The sequence below is a fragment of the Pelobates fuscus genome, chromosome 12, assembly GCF_036172605.1.
Source record: "Pelobates fuscus isolate aPelFus1 chromosome 12, aPelFus1.pri, whole genome shotgun sequence".
Taxonomy (NCBI): Eukaryota; Metazoa; Chordata; class Amphibia; order Anura; family Pelobatidae; genus Pelobates; species Pelobates fuscus.
Genome location: NC_086328.1, coordinates 23,265,426 through 23,286,308, shown reverse-complemented (window position 1 = coordinate 23,286,308; position 20,883 = coordinate 23,265,426). Strand labels below are relative to the sequence as shown.

Below are 20,883 nucleotides of genomic sequence, written 5' to 3'. Positions count from 1 at the left end.
GGAAGATCGTCCGTCTCTCCATTCCTCAGCACCGGCTAGGAATCACTGAAGCTCGGCTTCTGGGGTGCCCTGAAAGCCTGCTGGAAGCGTTCCCAGGTCGGTTCTTCGTTTAGCTTAGCTGAAAGTAGGTTGGTTGATGCCCGGTTATGGGTCTCTCAGTCAGAAAAGTAGATCTGCTCAGCGTGTCCCCAGGAGCTAACAAAGGAAACAACCAGTCGCCATGATTGTCAGGCCTCGCCCCCCGTTCATAATGTATTTTAACCCAAAGGGAAGGTTTTTTTTATAACCAATAAATTCATGGGATTATTTTTATTATTATTGATATAGCGCCAACACATTCTGTGGCGCTTTAAAATTATATAATGTGGATATTTGACAAGAAGTAATTTACACACAGAGAATATATTAGACAAGAGGGGAAGCAGGCCTAGCTCAATGAGTTTACGATCTATAAGATGCAATGCATTTTTGCTGTGGTTACGATATTGCATTCTCTCATACAGTGTTGGCCCCAAGTCAATATATTCATGGAAGCAAGCAACACAGTTGACTTGGAGGAGAAAAGGACACATGGCTGCCAGGATTAGGAAGGGGGCAACCAGGGTCAGTTCATGCAGTGAAATAATTATTTACCTAAGATATTCTGTAAGGCTGTCAGGACGGGGGATAGGAAAATTTGTAGAGGAATTCAAACAAGAGATGGTTTATATGAAGAAGTCGCTTGGCCAAAAGAGGAGAAAAGAAAAAAAAAAAAAAAAAAAAAAAAAAAAGAAGAAAAACTAGGAGCGATGATGATGAAACCAAAAATGTAATCTGGCAAGGAGACAGACAGAGAGGCACTTAAGAGAGGGAACTGATGGAAGGGAGAGGGTTTGAGGGCTGGGAGGATCAAAAAAACAAAACAAACGGTTTGATTTAAAATAAGTAAGTTTAAAAAAAAATGTAAAATAAATAAAAAAGACAGAATATTATCCAGACCCAGCAAAAACAAATATTGCCACAATTCTCAAGAGGGAAAAAAAAAATTAGAAAAGAGACGTGCTGGGAAGTGGGGGTGCAGGAAAAGCACAACATAAATAGAGACAGACAGAGGAAGGTCAAGTCAAATGCAATAGTAGGCCCAAAACATCTGAGCACAAGCCTCCTCTCACCTTGCTACTTCCATCTGCCACTCGGCCCCTGCTATTTTAACATCCAGAAATTACCAATATCCATTCCTTCCAACCTGGAAGGCCGTGATAGGCTGAGAACGCTGGGCTAACCTACCTCTGTGCCTATCACTCCATTCCAGTTTGGACGCACAGAGTTAGAAGCCTCTTTGCACCAGGACCACTAGAATGCGCTGCAGTGGTTATGGTGCTTAGCATGACTTGTAAACAGTAAGATAACAATAAATTAATGAGAAGATGTTGTGAAGTAAAGAGAAGCTTTAAGGTCCATATGAAAAGGGAAACTGACAACATAGTTTCTAAAGTTTAAGCAAAATTAGTCATGTTGCAATTTTGTTTGCTAATTTACAGTGAATTTTTACTGTAAAACAGCCAACGACATAGTTTTCTAGCAATCAGAGTGGCCGCTTGGAAGTTCTACGTGGTCAACGTCAGCTATTACCAGTCTAATAACACCCAATGTTCACACTCTTATTCTTACCATTGCTTGTTTTTTTCTTTTTTTACATTCATTTATTAGGATTTTAGTTTTGCAGTACAGAAAATAAATATTCTCAACACTGCAAGTTTGAGTCAGCAAGAACAAAGCACATCAAGATCTGTAGAAATCCAATGTAGTTCCGTAAGTTACAAGTAACAAAATCAATACACAAAATTGTCAAAATATGTATAAGCCAGCATTAATTCAAAGTGTGGGGAAACGGTTTTGTTCTCAATTTTTTATCGGACCCTTTGCTGGTACTTGGTGTATTGCTAGGATATCATTCCCGTTAAAGGATGCTTGTTCCCATACCTACAAGGGGATGACGTATCACGATCTTAAATCACCGAGGTTCTATAACACTACTGGACAACTTGATAACTTGCAGTTCAAAATACAACAAAATCAAAACAGAAGAAGTATATACAGCTCAAAAACTTCCCATTTAGAATTTAAAGCTGTAGTGTCCTGACGATACCCGACCTCAGTCCATCTAAAACCAGGCATGTTCTTACCATTTCTCTGTATTGACTGATTGGAGACATAATAAAAAAAAGATTACCTCTCATGCTTTGAGCAGTAGGTCCCAGGAACCATGGCAGCAGCAGAAGAAACAGCAAGTAGATCAAAGACAGCGAATTGTAGCGGAAAATACAAGCTGTGGAGGAGAAGAAGGTGAGAATTAGTGAATCATTATGTCTAGCCATTGGCAAAGCCATTAACAGTCTGCAATACGCTTATCAAGTGCTGGAAATGGAATCCAACCGATCTATGCTTAAATCAGTAGGATGCGATCCTTAAAAGGGACACTATAGTCACCAAAACAACCATCTTAATTGATGCAGTTTTGATGTATAGATCATGCCCCTGCACAATCTTACTGCCTACTTCTCTGCTGTTTTGGAGTTAAATCACTTTGTTTATGGAGCCATTCACAAGCCTTCCTAAACACTTCCTGTCAAGAAAGATCTAATGTTTACACTTCCTTAATTGCAAATTCTGTTTAAATTTAGAATTTCTTATCCCCTTACACTTTTCATAGACTACTAGACCCTGCAGCAGTCCCCTGTGTAGGATTTAAGTTATATTTACAGAGCAGGAAATTAAATCTTCTAAATTAAAGTTAACATCTGATTGAAAATTAGAACATTTTTTATGCAGTCTGTGTTAGTCACAGACAAGGGAGGTGTGGCTAAAATTGAATAAACAGAAACAAATGTTATTTAACTCCTAAATGGATGTAAATTGAGTAGTGAGACTTCAGAGGCATGACCTATACACGAAAATTGCTTTATTGAGCTAAAATTGTTTTGGTGTCTACAATATCCCTTTAAAAACTATAGACATTCATATTGGGCAAATTGCTGAAAGATGAAGACAATCCTGCCACCACTCATATTTATCTATATAGTTAATAATTAAAAACAAACTGGTATATTGTGCAATAATCTGATAAAATAATATCAATGACAATCCTATACCGTAGTGCTCTCTCTCTCCCCCTCACTCATATGCCATGTGTCACTCTCCCCAGCACCTCAGCTAGCGTATCGGTACAGAGAATTATCATGAGAGGACAGCCCACATACAATCACAATTCTCCCCCCAAAATTTTTAAATACTGTATCGAACGGGACAACTCTGATGTATAAAGTGGCTGCCAAAGGTTAGGACTATCCATTTAGAGTTAGATAATGTATTTTCCAAGTTTAACATTAGGCTTAGGGTAGGATTTAAAAATGTGAACTGCATTATCATTGCACTGATCTAAAACCTGCTTTATGGACATTATATTTATTCATCTGCAATTTTTTTCAACTGTTTTTTTTTTTTTATGACTTTCATAAAGTGTATAGTCCCTTCAGGTCACAGACACTTGAAAACCTAGGAGTGAAACTTTTTTTTACTTTATTTTTCTTTAATATAAAAATGTAAGGTACATGTTGGCTACAAAACATATTGGGTAACTAAGTCTCCTACCTAAAAAAAGTTGTAAAAAGTAAAAAAAAATTTTAAAAAAAAAAAGTTTTAAAACTTGTCACCACGTATTGAAAATTGTCCCTACTGAATGGTTCAAGTGACAGTCCAAGTAAGGTACATGTAACCATACTAAAATAGCTACAGTCACGGCTGTCGTCCTGATCCAGAACTGGCTAACCCTTAATTCCTGGGCTGTTTAGAAGATCGGATTGAAAGATATTACATTGAGCATAGCCACGCAGAACAACAGTGAATGTTGACAAGGCTATCAGATTGATTGCACGTCTAAAACTACTGAGCAGCTTCTCATTACTGTATGCTGGAGAGGCAGAAATTAAAATGACACGTTGCAACTCATGAGATAGATGCCTTCCAACAGGAGAACGAAGATATCGATTGAAGTTAGAATGAAGAGAGAAAGAAAAAAAGAATAGGGACCTGAATTTGGAAGTGTGGGGTATATTCGGATTTTTAAAATGTATTTATTTTACAAAAAGAGTTGCGTATGAATTGCACAGCCATCCTGTAGAGGTAACAGACTAATATTGTAGAATAATTCAAGATTGGGGTAAGAACAATGCCCTCTCTCTAAACACTCTCCCTTTAAACAGGATATGGGTTCAACTGCTTTTTAACGTCCCTCAAAATATAGGTTTCTGTGACAAGTGAACTGGCCCGCAGAATATAAAATAATAATGAAAATCCCTGATGATCTATTATTGCAAAGCTGTCAGGAAATGATAAAATCAGAGGAAATCACCCCCTTTATGCTTTACGTATACAAGTAGAAATAAAAAAAGGGGGGGGAGGGTTCTGAATAGGATTTAAAAAACATTTAGCAAAATTAAGCCACATTCCGTGTGATAGATGCATTAGTCACTATTATTTCATTTCAACATTTGTGATATGGCTCGACAGACCGTTATGAATGAGAAGCAGCTCTCGATGGGCTAGGCATCAAATTTTGGTGCTTAATTTTCAATGGGGTCATTACGCATATCCCCTAAATCACAGCACAACAGGTGTTTATGGGATTCGTATTAAAATCTCTTTATGCTTGAAAAACCAAGAAAATAGCTGGTCGCTAGGGTCTGTGAGAGTGCTGGGGTCGCTGCTGACAAAACAGGGGCTAATTCACTAAACAGTTCAAGTGTCTAACATCAACAAGGAAACATTTCATACAACAATTGCTCTATTGGCCAAATATCTCATTTTTTCCAGAGCAGCTAAAATTTGCAAGCCCCATCTGAATTCATATTTTCTGTTTTACGAAATACCGTAAGCCCCGTGAAGTTTCAGAAAATCCCTACCATAACGTCTTTATTTGAAGAAATCCATAAACACAGGACTTGTATAAATGAATAATAAAATTTAAAAATAAAGCCAATACCCCATCAAAAATGCAAAGTGCGTGGGAATAATACACATGCATAATTAATTTATATATCTTATTGCATTGTGTAGGAGATGTGTGTATAAAAGTGCGTGTTTGAACATGGTACTGTGTGTGCACAACATACAAAACGGCTGTGGAAAGGTAAACTTTCGCCGACCTTGTGGGGCATCCCAGCTGCCGGCTGCAGACATTGTCACTCGGCAAGGCCATACCTGTCGCCAAACGAATGGACGCAGATGGTTTTTTTGTGGGGGGAGGGGAAGGAGGGGTGTTTTGTATAGCCATTACTCATTACAAATCCTGTGTGTCACTCTGTGGCCACTATCAGATATCTGTGTGAAATGTATTCCCCAGAACACATTCTGTGGTTAGATTGTCATATCTCTGCTTATCAAAACAAAGTAGTGTAAGATTACATTTATTGATATACAGACAGAGCAAATGTTTTAACCGACCGTGGTTTACGGGATTTATAATTCAGCACGTTGCGGTGGTTTCATTCATGAAAAGACATGGATAAAGATGCAGGATTAATGGGTAATTGAGTTTTCTTTGTTTTTTTTCACATTCTTTATTTTTGCGTGCACAAGACTTATACATGGTTTAACATATGCATCCTTTAAGAGGGCAACAGGTTTTAACGGAGGTTCAATAATGCATTTGATGAGTTTTGGCACAATTTTTGTTAAGTATAACACGTGTAAAATCCTAGGTAGGAGTTGGGTTCGTGTATGGGTTTAGTCTAGCAACTCGTCTTCGGGTGCGGTACCTAGGTCATGGGTCGGTGTTGGAGGCATGACCCTGTAGGTGTTAGGAAGTAGTTGCGTGGAGGTGCGGTGTGGTGCTAGGGCCCATGTGGGTGTATTGGGTATCGTTTTGTCAGGCAGATTGTCTAGTGAGTAGTGCATGTGCCCATTTCTACGTTCTGCAGTGGTCTGGTGGTCTAGTTTCGTTGGAGACTACTCGTGAGGGGTGGTAGCCCTAAGCTAGGGGCTGTCGGGGGGTAGGTTTTGGCTTAGGCTGCGGCTTGTGGTCTGGTAAAGCAGCAGTGCGCCATCATCATCGCCGGCTAACTCCTCGGGTGTGCGGTAAGAGGTAGTAACGTAAACATCAGAATTATATTGCATGGAAGGTGGGGAGAATACAGGTTGTATTAATCAAGGCATATAGGTATTGCCTCTGAGCGCGCAGGGGCAAGAGACCTCTCTCTCCCTGTCCGTCAGGTGGCGTGCGTGTCCATGCTCTGCCCTCTCGGGACAAACGTTTCTGATTCGTCCGGATTCCAGACGTGGGGAGTGGCCAGAGTGGGCAAGTTTTGTAGGCCCAGTTTTGCAAGAAGTGTAGGGCCTCAGTCCCCGTGGAGAGTTTATGGGTGGTCCCTTGGTGGGTGATGAGTAAGGAGCATGGTATCCCCGCTGTGCGCAGGTGGCTGGTGAGTTCCGCAAGTGACTCTCCACTGGAGTGTGGCCTTGGATAGGTCCTAGTAGAAAGTCAGTCGGGCCTCCTCGAAATCAAGCGGGGTCTTACCCCTGATTGCTCTCATGAGGTTCCCCTTGTCTTGGGGTAGGACGCAGCGGATGATGACGACATCTCCGGCTAGCGTTGCGGCGGCTCTTGGAGGCGTGGGTAGGCGGTAGATCCCTGCGATGGTGAGTTTGTTACTGCAGGAGGGAGTAATGATTGTGTGATTTGCCTCATGTAGTGTGGTAGATCTTCTTTGCTCACTGAGGCCAGGATGACTGATTTTTATATGGTTGCGCCAGTTTTTATCCTCCTGTATTGTATTGACAAGAGTTGCTGGTCGTGTTGCAGTTGGTGGAGCGAGTCTTCTATCGTAGAGATTACTCCTTGTATTGTTTTGACTTGGTTTTCAGTGGTAGTCACTTTTTCTGTGATCTGTTGCATGCTTGATTTGAGCGCTGGTAAGTCTGCTGCCAGCAGGCGCTGTATGTCCTGTAGTATAGTCTGCATCTTCTGCAGGTCTTGCTTGGTGGCTGGGTCTGCTGTTCCCTGTGGGGGTATGGTTTTGGTGGTTGTGGTCTGCGTGGGCTGTGGAGTTCTCTGTGTGTTCCCTGGGTGGCCTGTGCTGGAGGGGTTTCTGTCTGTAGGGGGTCTGGGCCTTGGTCGGCCGCCATTTTGGCTGGGGTTTGTTTCTGTAGCAGTGCCCCTATATCAGGCTGTGCTGTGGCAGTACCTTGGTGTGGTCTTTGTGATCTGCGCCCCATCACCTCGTGGATTTGGTCGGGGTACTATGGATGTTCGTCACTTGGGTCTCCCAGGCTCTCTCCGCACAAGTACTCCAGGCCGCGGTAGTTCGGCGTGTAGTAGGCCCGGATTTTCGTTTTGGGCTTTGCCTGCCTCGGAACTGTACCGAAATGGCATTGGGCGATGCAGGATGGTCTCCCTGGGCAATACAGGTATTTATTTGTGTGGATGGCTTGTATTTTCGATGATCTTAGATGGATTCAGATTGTTTTGCACGGAGCTGCCAAAAAATGGCATCCGGCTCGTTCCGACGCTAAACCCCGCTCCCAATTGAGGTATTTAAAACCTGAACTGTAATTTCTCTGTAAGTAACAGTTACTCATTCCCTCAGACTACTATAAAAGCGATTTCTGGGTTAAACAGTGCAGCAGAAGTAGGGGGACCACAAACAGTGGTCTATTCACTAAATGCAGAATGGCAACCAAATATTAGCCAAATGCTATTCGGTTGTCACCATTAGTTTTAACCTACTACTCAAAAAAGGCAAATTCAGTTCCATTTGGATGCAGTTCAGTTGAAATCAGCCGAATCTCCTTATTATATCGGCTATTTAAAACCAGTCAAATTTTAATCAAATTGCTTTCATTCGGTTGCTCGAATTCCCCTCATGCAGTCCAGGGAAACTGCACTAAAACTCTAATCCTAAACCCAGGTTTGGCCTTAGGGGTGTGCGAGCTGTGCGGCCGACACAGCTCACACATGGCCGGACGAGATTATATAAAAAAATAATAGCAATATTGAGGCGGGGGCGGAGTTAAACTGACGGTGGGGGTGGAGTTAAAAGTGCCGGGTAGCTGCTGCAGGAAAAGCAAGAAGGAGTCCCTGCTTTCCCAACAACCAGTCTCCAGGAGCTGCACTGCCTCCACACCTCCATAATGAACAGAGGTAACTTTGTGTGATTGTCTGCCTGTGTGTGTGTCTCTGTGTGCTTGACTGTCTGCCTGTGTGTGTCTATGTAATAGTCTGTGTGTGGCTGTGTGTAGCTGTCTGCCTGTGTGCATGTGTGTGGCTGTCTACGTGTGTGTGTGTGTGTGTGTGTGTGTGTGTGTATGTGACTGTCTGCATGTAAGTATGTGTATGTAAGACCGTATGTGTGGCTGTGTGTGTGTTACTGCCTGCCTGTGTGTGTGTGTGGAGGGATGTCTGCCTGTAATTGTGTGTGAGTGTGTTTATCTGCCTGTAACTATTCATGTGTGTTACTGCCTGTACCTGTGTGTTTCTGCCTGATGCTGTGTATGTGACTATCTACCTGCGACTGTCTGCATGTGGTGGATTTGACAGTGTATATGTATAACTGTGTGCATCTAACTGTGGGACTATGTGCACATAACTCTGCAAAAATATACACCTGCATTCACACACAGGCCTAAATGTATATTTTTAACTGAATTAAATACCCATCACACACAGCTAATAAACCCAGCACAAACTGTGAAGATTTTTCGCACAGAGCACCTAGAGGCCTAAGGCCGGCCCTGCCTAAACCACTCTAATACTACTCCCAAACCTCCTTAAATCAAAAATCCCTAAAACACCGCCCCAAAACCTACGTTTACATTAGCCCCAGTTTATCTTTTTTGGTAGCAGGGTTAGTCTGTTCCAATTTGGCTGCAATATGGTTGGAATTCGGTCTCTCTGCAGTAATGAGAGCCATTTGATGTTACAGTTGTCTTAGTTTGGTTGGCATTTGTTAGGGAATATAGCAAACTCCAGCGGGATTTTTAACACGTGAATGCAGGAGACTTAAGATGAATGAAATCAGACGAATTTGTAAAAGCAAACTCGGCATTAAGTGAATAGACCCTTTAGCTCTGCACCACTTCCATGTTCCGGGAGGTGTGTGTTCAAGGGCGCATGTTTAGGGATCTGCAAAGAAATGCTGTATACTGACACTGTAAGGGAGAAGCGTATTTACCTAGGACAGGACAGCAAGGCATACAAGGTTAATTATGTAAACTATAAAGTAACTTTAAAGTTAAAAAAAGAAAAAAAAATTTTTACAAGGAACTTTATAGATATTTTTTTATTACCGGTCATGTTATGCAAAAAAAAACAAAAAAAAAAAAAACAAATGTCAGTTGTGTTTTCATGTTTAATTGTATGGTGAAAGATCCTTGCCATTGCACATGCAGTCTTGAATGTTTTTGTGGGTTTTTTTTGGTTTTTTTAAACTCCGAAGATGGACACTTTTATTTTAGGGGGTGTAACTGGAGGCATGTACAGGGGCGTGCCTACACGGGGCATTTTAGGTGACTACATCTAAACATTTACGCAAGTATTATGGAAATATTTAGAGCAAGAACAAATATCTTACGTTCACAGGCTCGTATAAAACAAAGTTATTGTAGTTCAAAGACACGTTACTGTGAGTTTTATTACTGTACTCAGACACTATTACATGGAGGGTCTATAAATGAGGAATAGAGATATTAGAATAGAACAGAATAGAATTTGGGAGGGAGAGGGGGAGGATTTGGGTCTAAACAAGAGACCCTTGGCCACGACGGAAAATTCTTCAGAGCACTGAAAGATATGTTAAATACCTGACATTTCAGAAGATATAAACAGAAAAAAAGAACAAACAGCTGTACAAATTAAATTAATAATGCATAGAAAAGAATGAACGAAAAAAAACAACAACAAAAAAAAAACACACAAAGAGCAAAAAGCTCAACGTGCAAGATGTCTTTTGCAAACACATCAAAAATCACCGATAACCAAGAGAAACAGAGCCACAATCTGCTGACGGACTATTCACTTTCGCACACAATCAATCTGTTTCCTGTAAATCTACATACGAAAAACCACTAAACAATCTGTGGGACATGTCAGTAGCACATGCCGGCACAAAATATATGGGGCAACTTCCTTCACAGACACTGCTCTGTTGTATAGGATAATTCTGCGATGCCGTTTGAGCAGGAAAATGGAAAATTCCTAAATTGTGCGTGTCTTGCGAGGAACGCGGCGTGCCTCACCGTATATAGGAGAGTGTAGTTTTGCCTGCTCTCCCACACGAACACAGAGGAGTTCATTCACTAAACACTAAATTTAATTGAAAACAGGAATGTCAAATTTAGGCCAAAAGGTGCTGATTTGGATAAAATGTTAAACGACACTACAGCAGTGTTAATTTTGTCAAATTTTAGTCTACTAAAACAACTTAGATGACAAAAATACGACTAAAATTAAAATGGCTTTTTAGTCAAAAGACTATGACTAAAACTAGATTGAAATTTGCCGCCAAAATTAACACTGCACAGAGGGGCTGTGGAAGGGGAAAAAGAGACAGACCAGGGCTTGGCAGAGAGACAACTAGAAGGGCTGGGAGGACAGAAAGAGACACAGAGGGGCTGGAGAAGGGGCAAAAGTGACAGACAGAGGCTTTAACTAAACCCATTAGAATTTAGTCGTATCGGGGGGCGGGGCCTGACCGCTGAAGGGAGCAGACACATGTCGCTGTAGCTCCCGGGTTTCAACTAACTTTCAGCCGATTCTCGTTAACCGGAGGCAGCAAACCGATGACCGGTGCTCCCAAGCGATAGAGGACATCGGGCCCGACATGGTGACACCACGCAAGTGGCCCTGTGTTCCGGACCCGACCCACGCAGGTTTGCGGCCTACAAGCATGGTGGTGGTGGGAGAGACGGCCGCTCTCCCACTGCAGACAAACACGGCAAAGCAAAGCTGGACACCCCGTTCCCCCCCCTATGGACCGGCGGGGGTTATCCCGGTCCCCACCGAAGCGACACACATGGCTAAACGGATGGTATCTGCCCACACGGGCTTGTGCCCTGGGCCTAGCGCTACCGCAGAAGCCTCTTGCCCTACAGAACCTACACCCGTACAAGCCACAAGCCTGGATCTAATCTTCCAACAATTCATAGAAAAGCTGGACAGACTCTTTGCAACACCCCGCGTGCAATACGGAGGCACAGCATGTGGACCGGGGAAACGGAGGCGGACCGGGCCTACTAAGGGCACTACAGACCCTTTAACGCTAAAGTTGAGCACTGACTGCCCACCCGGGCCGGGGGTCACCAGGAGGATAACTCCACAGCATCTGCCACATTGCCGGAAGCCTAACCGCCGCTGGCGGCGACGAAACACCAGGGCTCTCCGAAGCGCCCTCACAGGGAAGAACTGGGCCTCTTGTAGCACCCGAGTTTGTGGAGCAAAGATGCAGACCCCACACGGAGCCTGGGGCCACGGGGAGACCCGGCCGCCCTTGCGCACCTCCCACACTCGACGACTACAGCCCCTCACCGGCAGCAGACAAGGACTAAGCTTCCTTCCAAGATCTGTCGGAAAGGACGACTCACAGAGGCAACGATCCGACCACGATGTTTGGCCCGTCCATCCAGCACTCAGAGCCGGCATAGGCTAAGCTCAATGGACTGCATGTACGTTACTCCTGCCGTCCTCACTGCGGAGGCAAGACCGGACCCCACCGTGCAAATTATCATTTGACAAACTGTGAGCAATGTAGTACCTAAGCAATATGTACTGGCCTTTTCTTGTATAACGCTAATAGACTCTCACTGTCCACACCGCTGAAAGGTTTCGCGCTCCCGTCCACTAGAAAATGTTATTTACCCAGGCCATCAGCTAGGACAGGTGATGTACGTAACATATGCCCTGACCGTTAGACACTAGGCATGATTATAGCAATGTTTGAAGCACAACTTGTTTTAGCTAAATTTTGTATGCCAATGTTATGTTCAGAATTCAGCCTGCTCCATTTGTTGCGTGAAATGCTACTTAACTAGACTACCTGCTAAGACAAGTGATGTACGTAGCCTATGTCCTAGCCATTCGACACTAGGCCTGACTTTAGCACTGTTTGAAGCACTACCTGTATTAACTAAATTCGTATGCCAGTATTACGTTCGGCTTTTAGCCTGCTCCATTTGTTGCGTGACACTAGCGACCAAAACAGTTTGAGTACTCTCCCGCTATTAGTGTAGCCTGTTTATCTAGGCATCTCCTTTTACGATTGACTAAGCGGCGGCACATTCTGTACTCTTCTTGTAACACAGAACACACACTCACATCTTGACTAGTTGAAGTGACAAGTCACACCTGCATATTAACGAATAGATATAACTTGAGCTACTCACCAGACACAAAAAATACAAAAACAGAGGTATTAATGTCCAGGAAATGTAACTTTTCGAAATTGACGTTGTATTAACCCTATGCTGTATATTACTCGTACATTCCCTCTTTTACTTTCTGTACCCCATCCTGCATACCTCAATAAAAGAAAGATTGACTAAAAAAAAAAAAAAAAAAAGAATTTAGTCGTATCGACTAAAATCTACTGGCGATTGAGTCGACTAAAATGGGTTCTTAGTCAAAAGACTGACTAAAACTAAATTTAAATTTGCCACCAAAATTTACACTGCGCTACAGTCACAGGGTGGATGTTTTAGCCTGAATTTTGCAATTCAGTTTTATGATACTAAGTAATACTTTAAGTATTAATCTGATGAATAATGAGAGTTACGTTCCCAAGCATTATGTACCAACATTCGCTTTAAGGCAGCTGTTATAGCCGTCTCCCAGGATTGCAATTCCCACAAACTGTGGGCAGCACAAAAACATGTATGACTCATTGCTGCTCTTAGAGTAAAACCCTATGCTTGACGCTTGTGTGTCTCTACCAGTTATTTAAAATACACTTTCAATTCGTTAGTAGAGTTTGGGGAAAAGCAGAAGTAGAAGCAAAAACAATAAAAGAAAAAAGCACACACACACACACACACAAAAGAAATGATGAACGAACCATGTGATATCGATGATTAACTGCTAAATGTTATTAAAATCTGCAATTTGAAAGTGTTTTTTTTTTTTATATTATGAATTTAAATCTTTTAGTGAGATACTCTTTGCGGCTAAAGATGTTGGTTCCAGTCTAGGGTTAGCAGACTCAATTTTTGGAAACCAATATTGCCATGTGGTCGGCCATTACATGAAAACTGCTAGCAAATCTAATATATAGGGTGCGCAATAGAAATGTGAGTGTAGATAGAAAGTCTATACGTTTAAGTGACCAAATGTATCCAACTAAAAAGGAAACAAACAATATTGCTACCCATGAGTGTCACAAAACACACTGTTATATAGGGAGTAGTTTAAAATACACTTGCACAGAGATTGATATGATGATCTTAAAGGGATCCTATAGTGCCAGGAAAACAATCCTGTTTTCCTGCCACTATAGGGTTATAGCCCCCCCCCCCCCCCCCTCCCGCGGGGCTGAAAGTGTTAAGACCACTTACCTGAATCCAGCGCCGATGTCCCTTGGCGCTGGGTCAGGCTCCAAATGCAGAAAGATAAGTCCTGCGCTCACTCACATCACTGGGCGGCTGCAAATGACTACAGTACACATCAACCCCAATATATAGTAAAAAACAAAGAAAAACAAGTTACCTGCGCGCCCTCCTTAATCCCTATGTATTTTTAAACAAATGGAGGTTTTTTAGTTACCTCCAATGGCCATGAGAGGATAAGCCGGGTCCGGCTCCGCCTACGCTCCTACCCCACAGATGTCAACCGGCGGGGGAGACCTAATGTGGCGGGGGAGACCTAGGCCACGCGCATTAGACCCCCCCTTATAGGAAGTCATTACTTAATGCTTTCCTACGGGGAAAATCTGACGTTGGGGGTCCATGAGGATAACGGACCAAAAGTCTGTTTGGATTCCAGAAACACTTTAGTGGCTGTCTAACAGTGGGCAGACTTAGAGCTGCAATGAAAACATTAGAGTTTCTCTGAAACTGCACTAAGTGCAAAAGGGTCACAGCACCCAGACCACTTCAATTAGCTGAAGTGGTCTGGGTGCCTACAGTGTCCCTTTAATGATCTAATGATCTAAAATACATAAAAAGCTAGTGCAGCACTGTAGTACACAAATTATACATAAAACTATTGAGCCTAGGGGTGATCAGACCCTCGTGTGCATTGGATCCAATTGATGAAAATATGTGGACTTACCACCAGCTGATCAATAAATTGATACTTTATTCCAAATGTGTTAAAAAGCATGGAAGTTAGGCTCTCAGTACTGTGGTGCATATAGTCTCTGGCTCTGTATGATGCCTTCTGAGTGCGCTCTCTCTTCACTGCATCAGCCAGGATTTCTCCGACTCCACCACGATGTCTCCAAGTATACGTCCGTGTTCAGCACGCATTACATGAAAACTGCTGCCTTGCCGTACATAGAATTTCTATGGTGCATGATTGGCTGAGAGTGTGAGCTGACCACTTTCAGCCTATAACAGCGCTCATTACTTGTATAAATTGGTATGGCTAGGAAGAAACGTGTAATCTCTGCCTTAGCTACACCTCTTGGGGGGGCCGGGCTGTGGGCAGCCATGGATCCTCATTCAGTGTTAAACTGCTAGAATACGGTTTAGTACTGAACGGAGGGACAGCACCACGAGACTCCAAGTACTATTACAAATTCAATGCGATGAAATGGTTATGGTGCCTACAGTGTCCCTTTAAATATTTGTTCTCTTTTACTAACACCAAAACCTTAACACTATATAAGCAGTTACGTTGCTTGCGATGTGCTTTTAATTAACCAACACAATTCCTTCTTTTTCCTCCTTGCTTAATTGAGCTCCTCTTGCAGTATATGAATGCTACATACCACCAGGGACGTAGTGATATGTGCGACAGGAAAATTGTAGCTCTGGCAAACCTGCTTCCACAAGCTGATGGGCAGAGTGTGAAAAGTTCTGTCCTGTTGTATGTAGGATACATGGACTACTAAATGGAAATAATTAACCAATCCCGTTAAGGTCTTTCCTTCCGCAGCATATGAATGCCCTGTAAAATAAGGCAACACTTCGGGCCTCAACTAAACTGCACGCGTCGCTGTAGATCTTTAATCCTAAGGGTGAAAAGAGCTATATTTTCTCCGGAAATAATGAGAAATAGAGACGCACTCAAAGTCCAAATGCAGTTCCTCCCAGGGTCACCTGAAATTAAAAGAGCCATTTACTCTACGTTTATTTGTAAAGGAGAGGTAGTATTCCCCTATACTGGGAGTGCTGCTACAGGCCGAAAGGTTCTTCTGCAAAGGTTATGGTGACACTAATAACAAGCAGTGCAGAAACCCTGCAGATCTGGTTCTAGTGCAGATCTTGCTGGCAATGAATGTGTTAAAGGTTTCCTTGGATGAGAGTATCCGTAATGGGATTAACAGCGCAGGGAATCCCTTGCCAAGCTGCAGAGCGCTGGACGTACGTCAGCAGCGAGCAGAAGACACACTGGTCTCAGTGTAACTTCTGTGGACGCCTAACCCACTCAGACTTTTCTGTACAGAGGACATTTCGGCAGAATCTCTGACCCCAGCTTGTGTCGTACACTTGCCAGTGTGAATGCAGACACACACGGCGCCTCAACAGCACATACTTTGCTAATTGCTGTATGGTGTTGACAAATGAGAAAGATATCGGAAACAATACGGATTAGAGACAAGTCCAGGAATCTAATTCGGAAGCTATAGCAAAATAGTGAGAAAAGATAAGAAAGAGAGACCAGAAAAGACCTTGAAGCACAACGATAAGATAAAAGAAAAATCAATAAACAGAAAAATAAATAAATAAATAAAAGAATGCGAATGTAAGAATTCAAGGCTCCAAATTATCAGTGGGAAACTGACTCCTGCCTTGTAAATTACTTCCTGCATCATATGAATTCTACATACAGCAGGGCATCACATTTCATACCCAGCCAAACAGCATGCATGATGTGTATTAAGTAAAATATGGTGGAATTGGCAAATAACTAGGCAATAATCAATCTATATTTGTTTTTGGCCACTGATTACCAGCCTTAGAACTCTGGGTGTTTGTGAACTATATTGCCCACCACGCTCAGCCAGCCTAAAAGCTGGCAGAGCAACATGGGGAATGTAGATATCAAACACCTGAAATTTCACGGTTTCCCATCACGGGTCTAGGCAGTGTTTTGCACTATAAGATTGTGATAGCAATGGAGAGAGGGGACTAGAAAGGAGAGGGATAAGGGGAGGATAGATCCAATAAGGGTGAGGCCTGGCAGGAAATTTGAAAGGAAAAAACAAAATTCTGTGCCACGGAAAAACCTACAGTGCCACGTGAGGAGTGGGTGTTAGAACAAAGCATAGCAGTGCGATGATGTTATGAGATTGAAATTCTAGAGTTTGGAGCCATGACCTCTCCTTAACACTAAAGTCTGAGTTATTCCCCTCATCTAAATGTAAACGCATGATACACGTACAGAGTTAGTTATTCAAGAAACAGTCAGTCAGGGTGCCGGGAATTTGAAATGTAAAATTTAGGCCGCAATAGACAAATTGGATAATTAATCTGTTTTGTTTTTCCAGCTATTATTTTCAAAGCTGCTATTTTGGCCTTAACGTTGTTCGTTCACAATGAATTTTCAACGATTCAACACTTTATCCTGTTTACCTATGGCATGCTAAACTGCTCTAGCACCTAATGTGCAGGCCTCACAGCTCATTAACGCTTTCCTTGCTGGATCTAAACATTATCACAAGGCACTACACAAGCATGTGCTGAAAGGACCTTAGGAATGCAAACGCATATTGTAGGACAACGGATAGGCGTGGCTGTAAGGCCAAACCACCGCAAACTATCACCCATATATCTCTGAGGGCAGTGTCAGTCTGCAGACAGATTAATTGAAAAAAGAAAAGATAAGGCCAGTGATTCAAATATACTATGTATCTATCTTTGTCAAGTCGCAGCGAGAGCAGAGCCAGCGGGGTGAAGGTTTGCCAGATCCACCATGTATTCTTGTACTCGTATAATGTCATGTTTACGGGCAGCACATGAAAAGTGTTGCCCTGCATTATGTGTATGCTTCAACATTCTAGATTTCTATGTCATCTGCAGCACTGGAATTCTACATATCTAAGTATCTGGGTGCAGTTCTCGTCGCTCCACATTGTCTGTGGTTGTTTATTCAGTGGGATTCATTTTATGGATTGACTTTGGTTTGAAATTCTGCCCATTGCCACAGCCAGTGTTGCTGAAGTGCTCTTGCCATGGGCCCTAATGCCCTCTGCATAGTGTAAGCGTGTTTAAATAACGCGATTGCGCTGTGCCGGGTCTGGATGCAGACACCAGCGAACAAAATTGGGATGTTTGGGAGGCGTTTCATAAGTTTTTTTTCATCTTGACTCCTATAGATAAGGATATGTATTTTAGCACTCACAAAAAATAATAATAATAAAAAGGGATTCACATAGAACGCTAGAGTAGATCTTGTTTATTTTTGGTTACAGTGCCTCTTTAAGGATATATCTGTGGGGACAGGATAACTGTACCCCAGAGAGACAGAGACGTGTTAGAAACATTCTGAAGAGACAAGGATGGATTTAAAGCCATTTCCTGTAAAATAAATTCTTGCCAATCTGAAAGGCTGCGATGTTTGAATTATAAATGGAACATACCAGTAGATAACATAGGAGAGATAGTTTGTCCCTGTTTTTCTGGTTCTTACCAGAACAAACTATACGAATACCTGCATAAACAAACAATGACAGTCATACAGATGAACTCACTGCCTGCTCTTCTAGGTACAAAGCCACAGGTGCTATGTACACGTCGCACTTCTAGGGCAGGATCTGTACCCATTGTGAAACGATGACTTAACTAGAGGGAGGGCATGGGTGTGCATGATAAAGAAAAACCGGAGGTCAAAGATCAGGTGTAACCACAAAATCTACTCTCTCCAAGTGCTGAGAGTTAATAGACTTTGATTAACTGGTGCCCGGGGCCGGAGTATAGCAGGTGATACACGCAAAGACATTACAGGAGAGGAGGTCCAACTAACTAGAAGTCATGAAATAGTGTGTCGCCAGAGGGAATAGTCCAACACATAAAAACATGCTGAGTGTAAGTTACCAAAAGAATAATTGTAGGAGAAGAAACCATATAAAATCTTTTATGGGTGAAAAAACAACCCCCCTCCCCAAAATAAAAAAACAACAACAACAAAAATACAGAAAATGCAAACTATAGGTTTGATACATACCATTTGCACAAAAATCTTCAGAGATGCACTATATGGCTAAAAAAAATAACAGGCTCTATGGCCCATGGTACGAAGCCATGGGACATATCAATGTATGTCAGACTTTGGGCCACGAAGGAGAAGTGTTTTATTTATTTATTTTTTAAATGGATGGGATGCACACCGTTTTAAGTGTTGCTTCTTGGATGGCTGTAAACGAATCAGTCTTCCGTCAGACCCATGAAAGGCAGGTCATGTCAGACAGGAGATGAGGATATCCATGCGTTCTTGAAATAAAGTATTTACCAGCCACGGAGGTCTTCATCGTCCTCCATAAATTTAAAAGCAACCTCTCCACTAACGTTTCAACAACGAAGAACTAATGCACGTTCTAATGGAATCACTAATGGTTACATCCAACACAACACACGTTAAAATCACTTCTAACCCGAAACACGTTCCAAAAAACATTAACACTCGTCTTTTCATTCTAAACAAGTCTGGCAACACTACAATAAACATGATGATCAAGTGTTGAGTGTTTCCGTACAGCTCTAATAGACAGAGATAAAACACTCTGTGTCGCATGTACTGAGATTTGTTCTTGTTGCACAGATCCGTGGTATCTTGCTGGCGCTGACATTTTTATCTTGTGTAAATAGCAGATCCTCATGCACCATTGATTTTATCCCTAGTGCCTTTTTTATAATCCAGTAAGCTTGTATTGCCTCCAAACACCAGCAGCTGCTATCTATAGGACCTGCACTGACGGAAAGCCGAGGATTAGCTCATTCTCTACAAAAAAGAATTCAAAATAAAAACAATATAGAAAGAGCAGTTTCGGTTTGTTTGTTTTTTTTTGTTTAAGGGAAAACTCAGAACGTAGTGCATGGAGTTCTCTACAGTACGGATAGGCCACCGATGTTAGGAAAATGTTGAACAACACAAGAACAAAATAGTACATGAATCAGGGCTGATCAACAGACAACTAATCAACTGAGCTGCATCATAAAAGGACAAGATGTTCAGAGATCCCTCTACAAGACGAGGCGTATATTAGTGGCTGGATGTGCTCCAAAGGAGTTGTAGTTCCGTAACAAGTGAAGAGCTCGGTTGGATGCCACAGAACACGTTCATTATTTGAAAGTTACAAAAGTGGTTCCTTTTTGGTTTTCTTCAAATAATTATAACCACGGCTGTCCATTGTACTATAGAGTCATTTAACGCTTTGCAAAATTTACTGTATAATATAGTCTCGGGGGGGAAAAAAACCAAAAAACATTTAGACAGTGGAACTACAGTCTGCAATGCAAAGTCCTATCATATCGGTAGAAGCTGCAGTGTGTAACACAAGTCTTCTCTGTGTGATTTTCAAATGATCTGGACAGAAGCAGCAGTCTGCAACAAGACAAGTCTCCTACCTAGTAGGCTAACTTCCCACATGGGATATAGGAACAAATTGACAAGTCTCTTCAGTAGCCTTCCCACTTAAAGACTTCCTATATCACAAAGAAACAAGACACACTATGGTTCCACCTTACTATCCGGCCACTATCTCTGGAGTTACTCCGTGCAATAACAGACACCACCAATCCGTCCAAGTTCCAGAAGAACGGGCAGCACTCCAGGATACAAATGGTAACTGTATTTATTAGAGGGTAAGTCACCTCAGCATGATTAAGGCTCGAACGAGCCGAAATGTCGCACTGCTGAGGTCACTTACCATCTTATAAATACAGTTACCATTTGTATCCTGGAGTGCTGCCCGTTCTTCTGGTACCTAGATCACATGACCACAATTGGTATTCTATATCAGATGACCACAACTGGGTTTATTCTCTAACTGACATGGAATTGCACATTTTAAGCAAAAATCCTGAAATTTGTGTGTCTTGCAGACTTTTGCAATTCCCCAATTTATTCTCCATTATTTTAGAATTGGAACAAAGTCACTGAGACTCCTAACCTGATTACATCTTACCATGTTGTAAAGGGAATGTCAGCCGAAGCCAGTTTTGCAACTCAACTTGAGAACAAGAAAATTCACGCATTAACATGACATTCCATCACAGAAATACAGATTCCTTTGCATTCTGAAATGTTACACAGATTATTATTTTATAGTCAACCTATCATTGCAGTTATCTCTTTCTCATATCCAGCTGTTTGAAAATAGTATGTTACATAATCAGGTTTAAATTATAGCAATGACTTCATTGCTGTAGAATAAATATGACATTTCATATCCGTGCCAAATAAATCCATTGTTTGAAATGGTTATTGTTCTCTAAGTATAGGGTTCTCCATAGGCTATAATTTACCGGTACACTTTCTGTGCTCCAACTTCCTTAAATACAGCTCCGTCTACAATTATTGTACTGTGAAACATAGGACGCAGAAATAAATCACCAAATACCCCCTTCCCCCGTCCCCTTCCTTGCAAACAAGTATCTTACAGGGATATTCACAAAGTGAGAAATCAAAGTGAATTTAAGATTTAATGGCAATATAGCTGAACTGGAAAAATTCTCTAAGTCAGCTAAGCTTTCATTTAA

At 42.0% G+C, this 20,883-nt stretch overlaps 1 protein-coding gene across 3 annotated transcripts in view; it reads right to left on the bottom strand.

The window, feature by feature from the left end:
- PIEZO1 (piezo type mechanosensitive ion channel component 1 (Er blood group)) overlaps positions 1-20,883 on the bottom strand; it is a 123,523-nt gene that overhangs the window by 82,699 nt on the left and 19,941 nt on the right. For all 3 annotated transcript variants that reach the window (XM_063437630.1, XM_063437631.1, XM_063437632.1), the window contains exon 2: positions 2,213-2,308. In XM_063437630.1, coding sequence (XP_063293700.1) covers positions 2,213-2,308 — 96 coding nt within the window. The remainder of the gene's footprint in view (positions 1-2,212; positions 2,309-20,883) is intronic.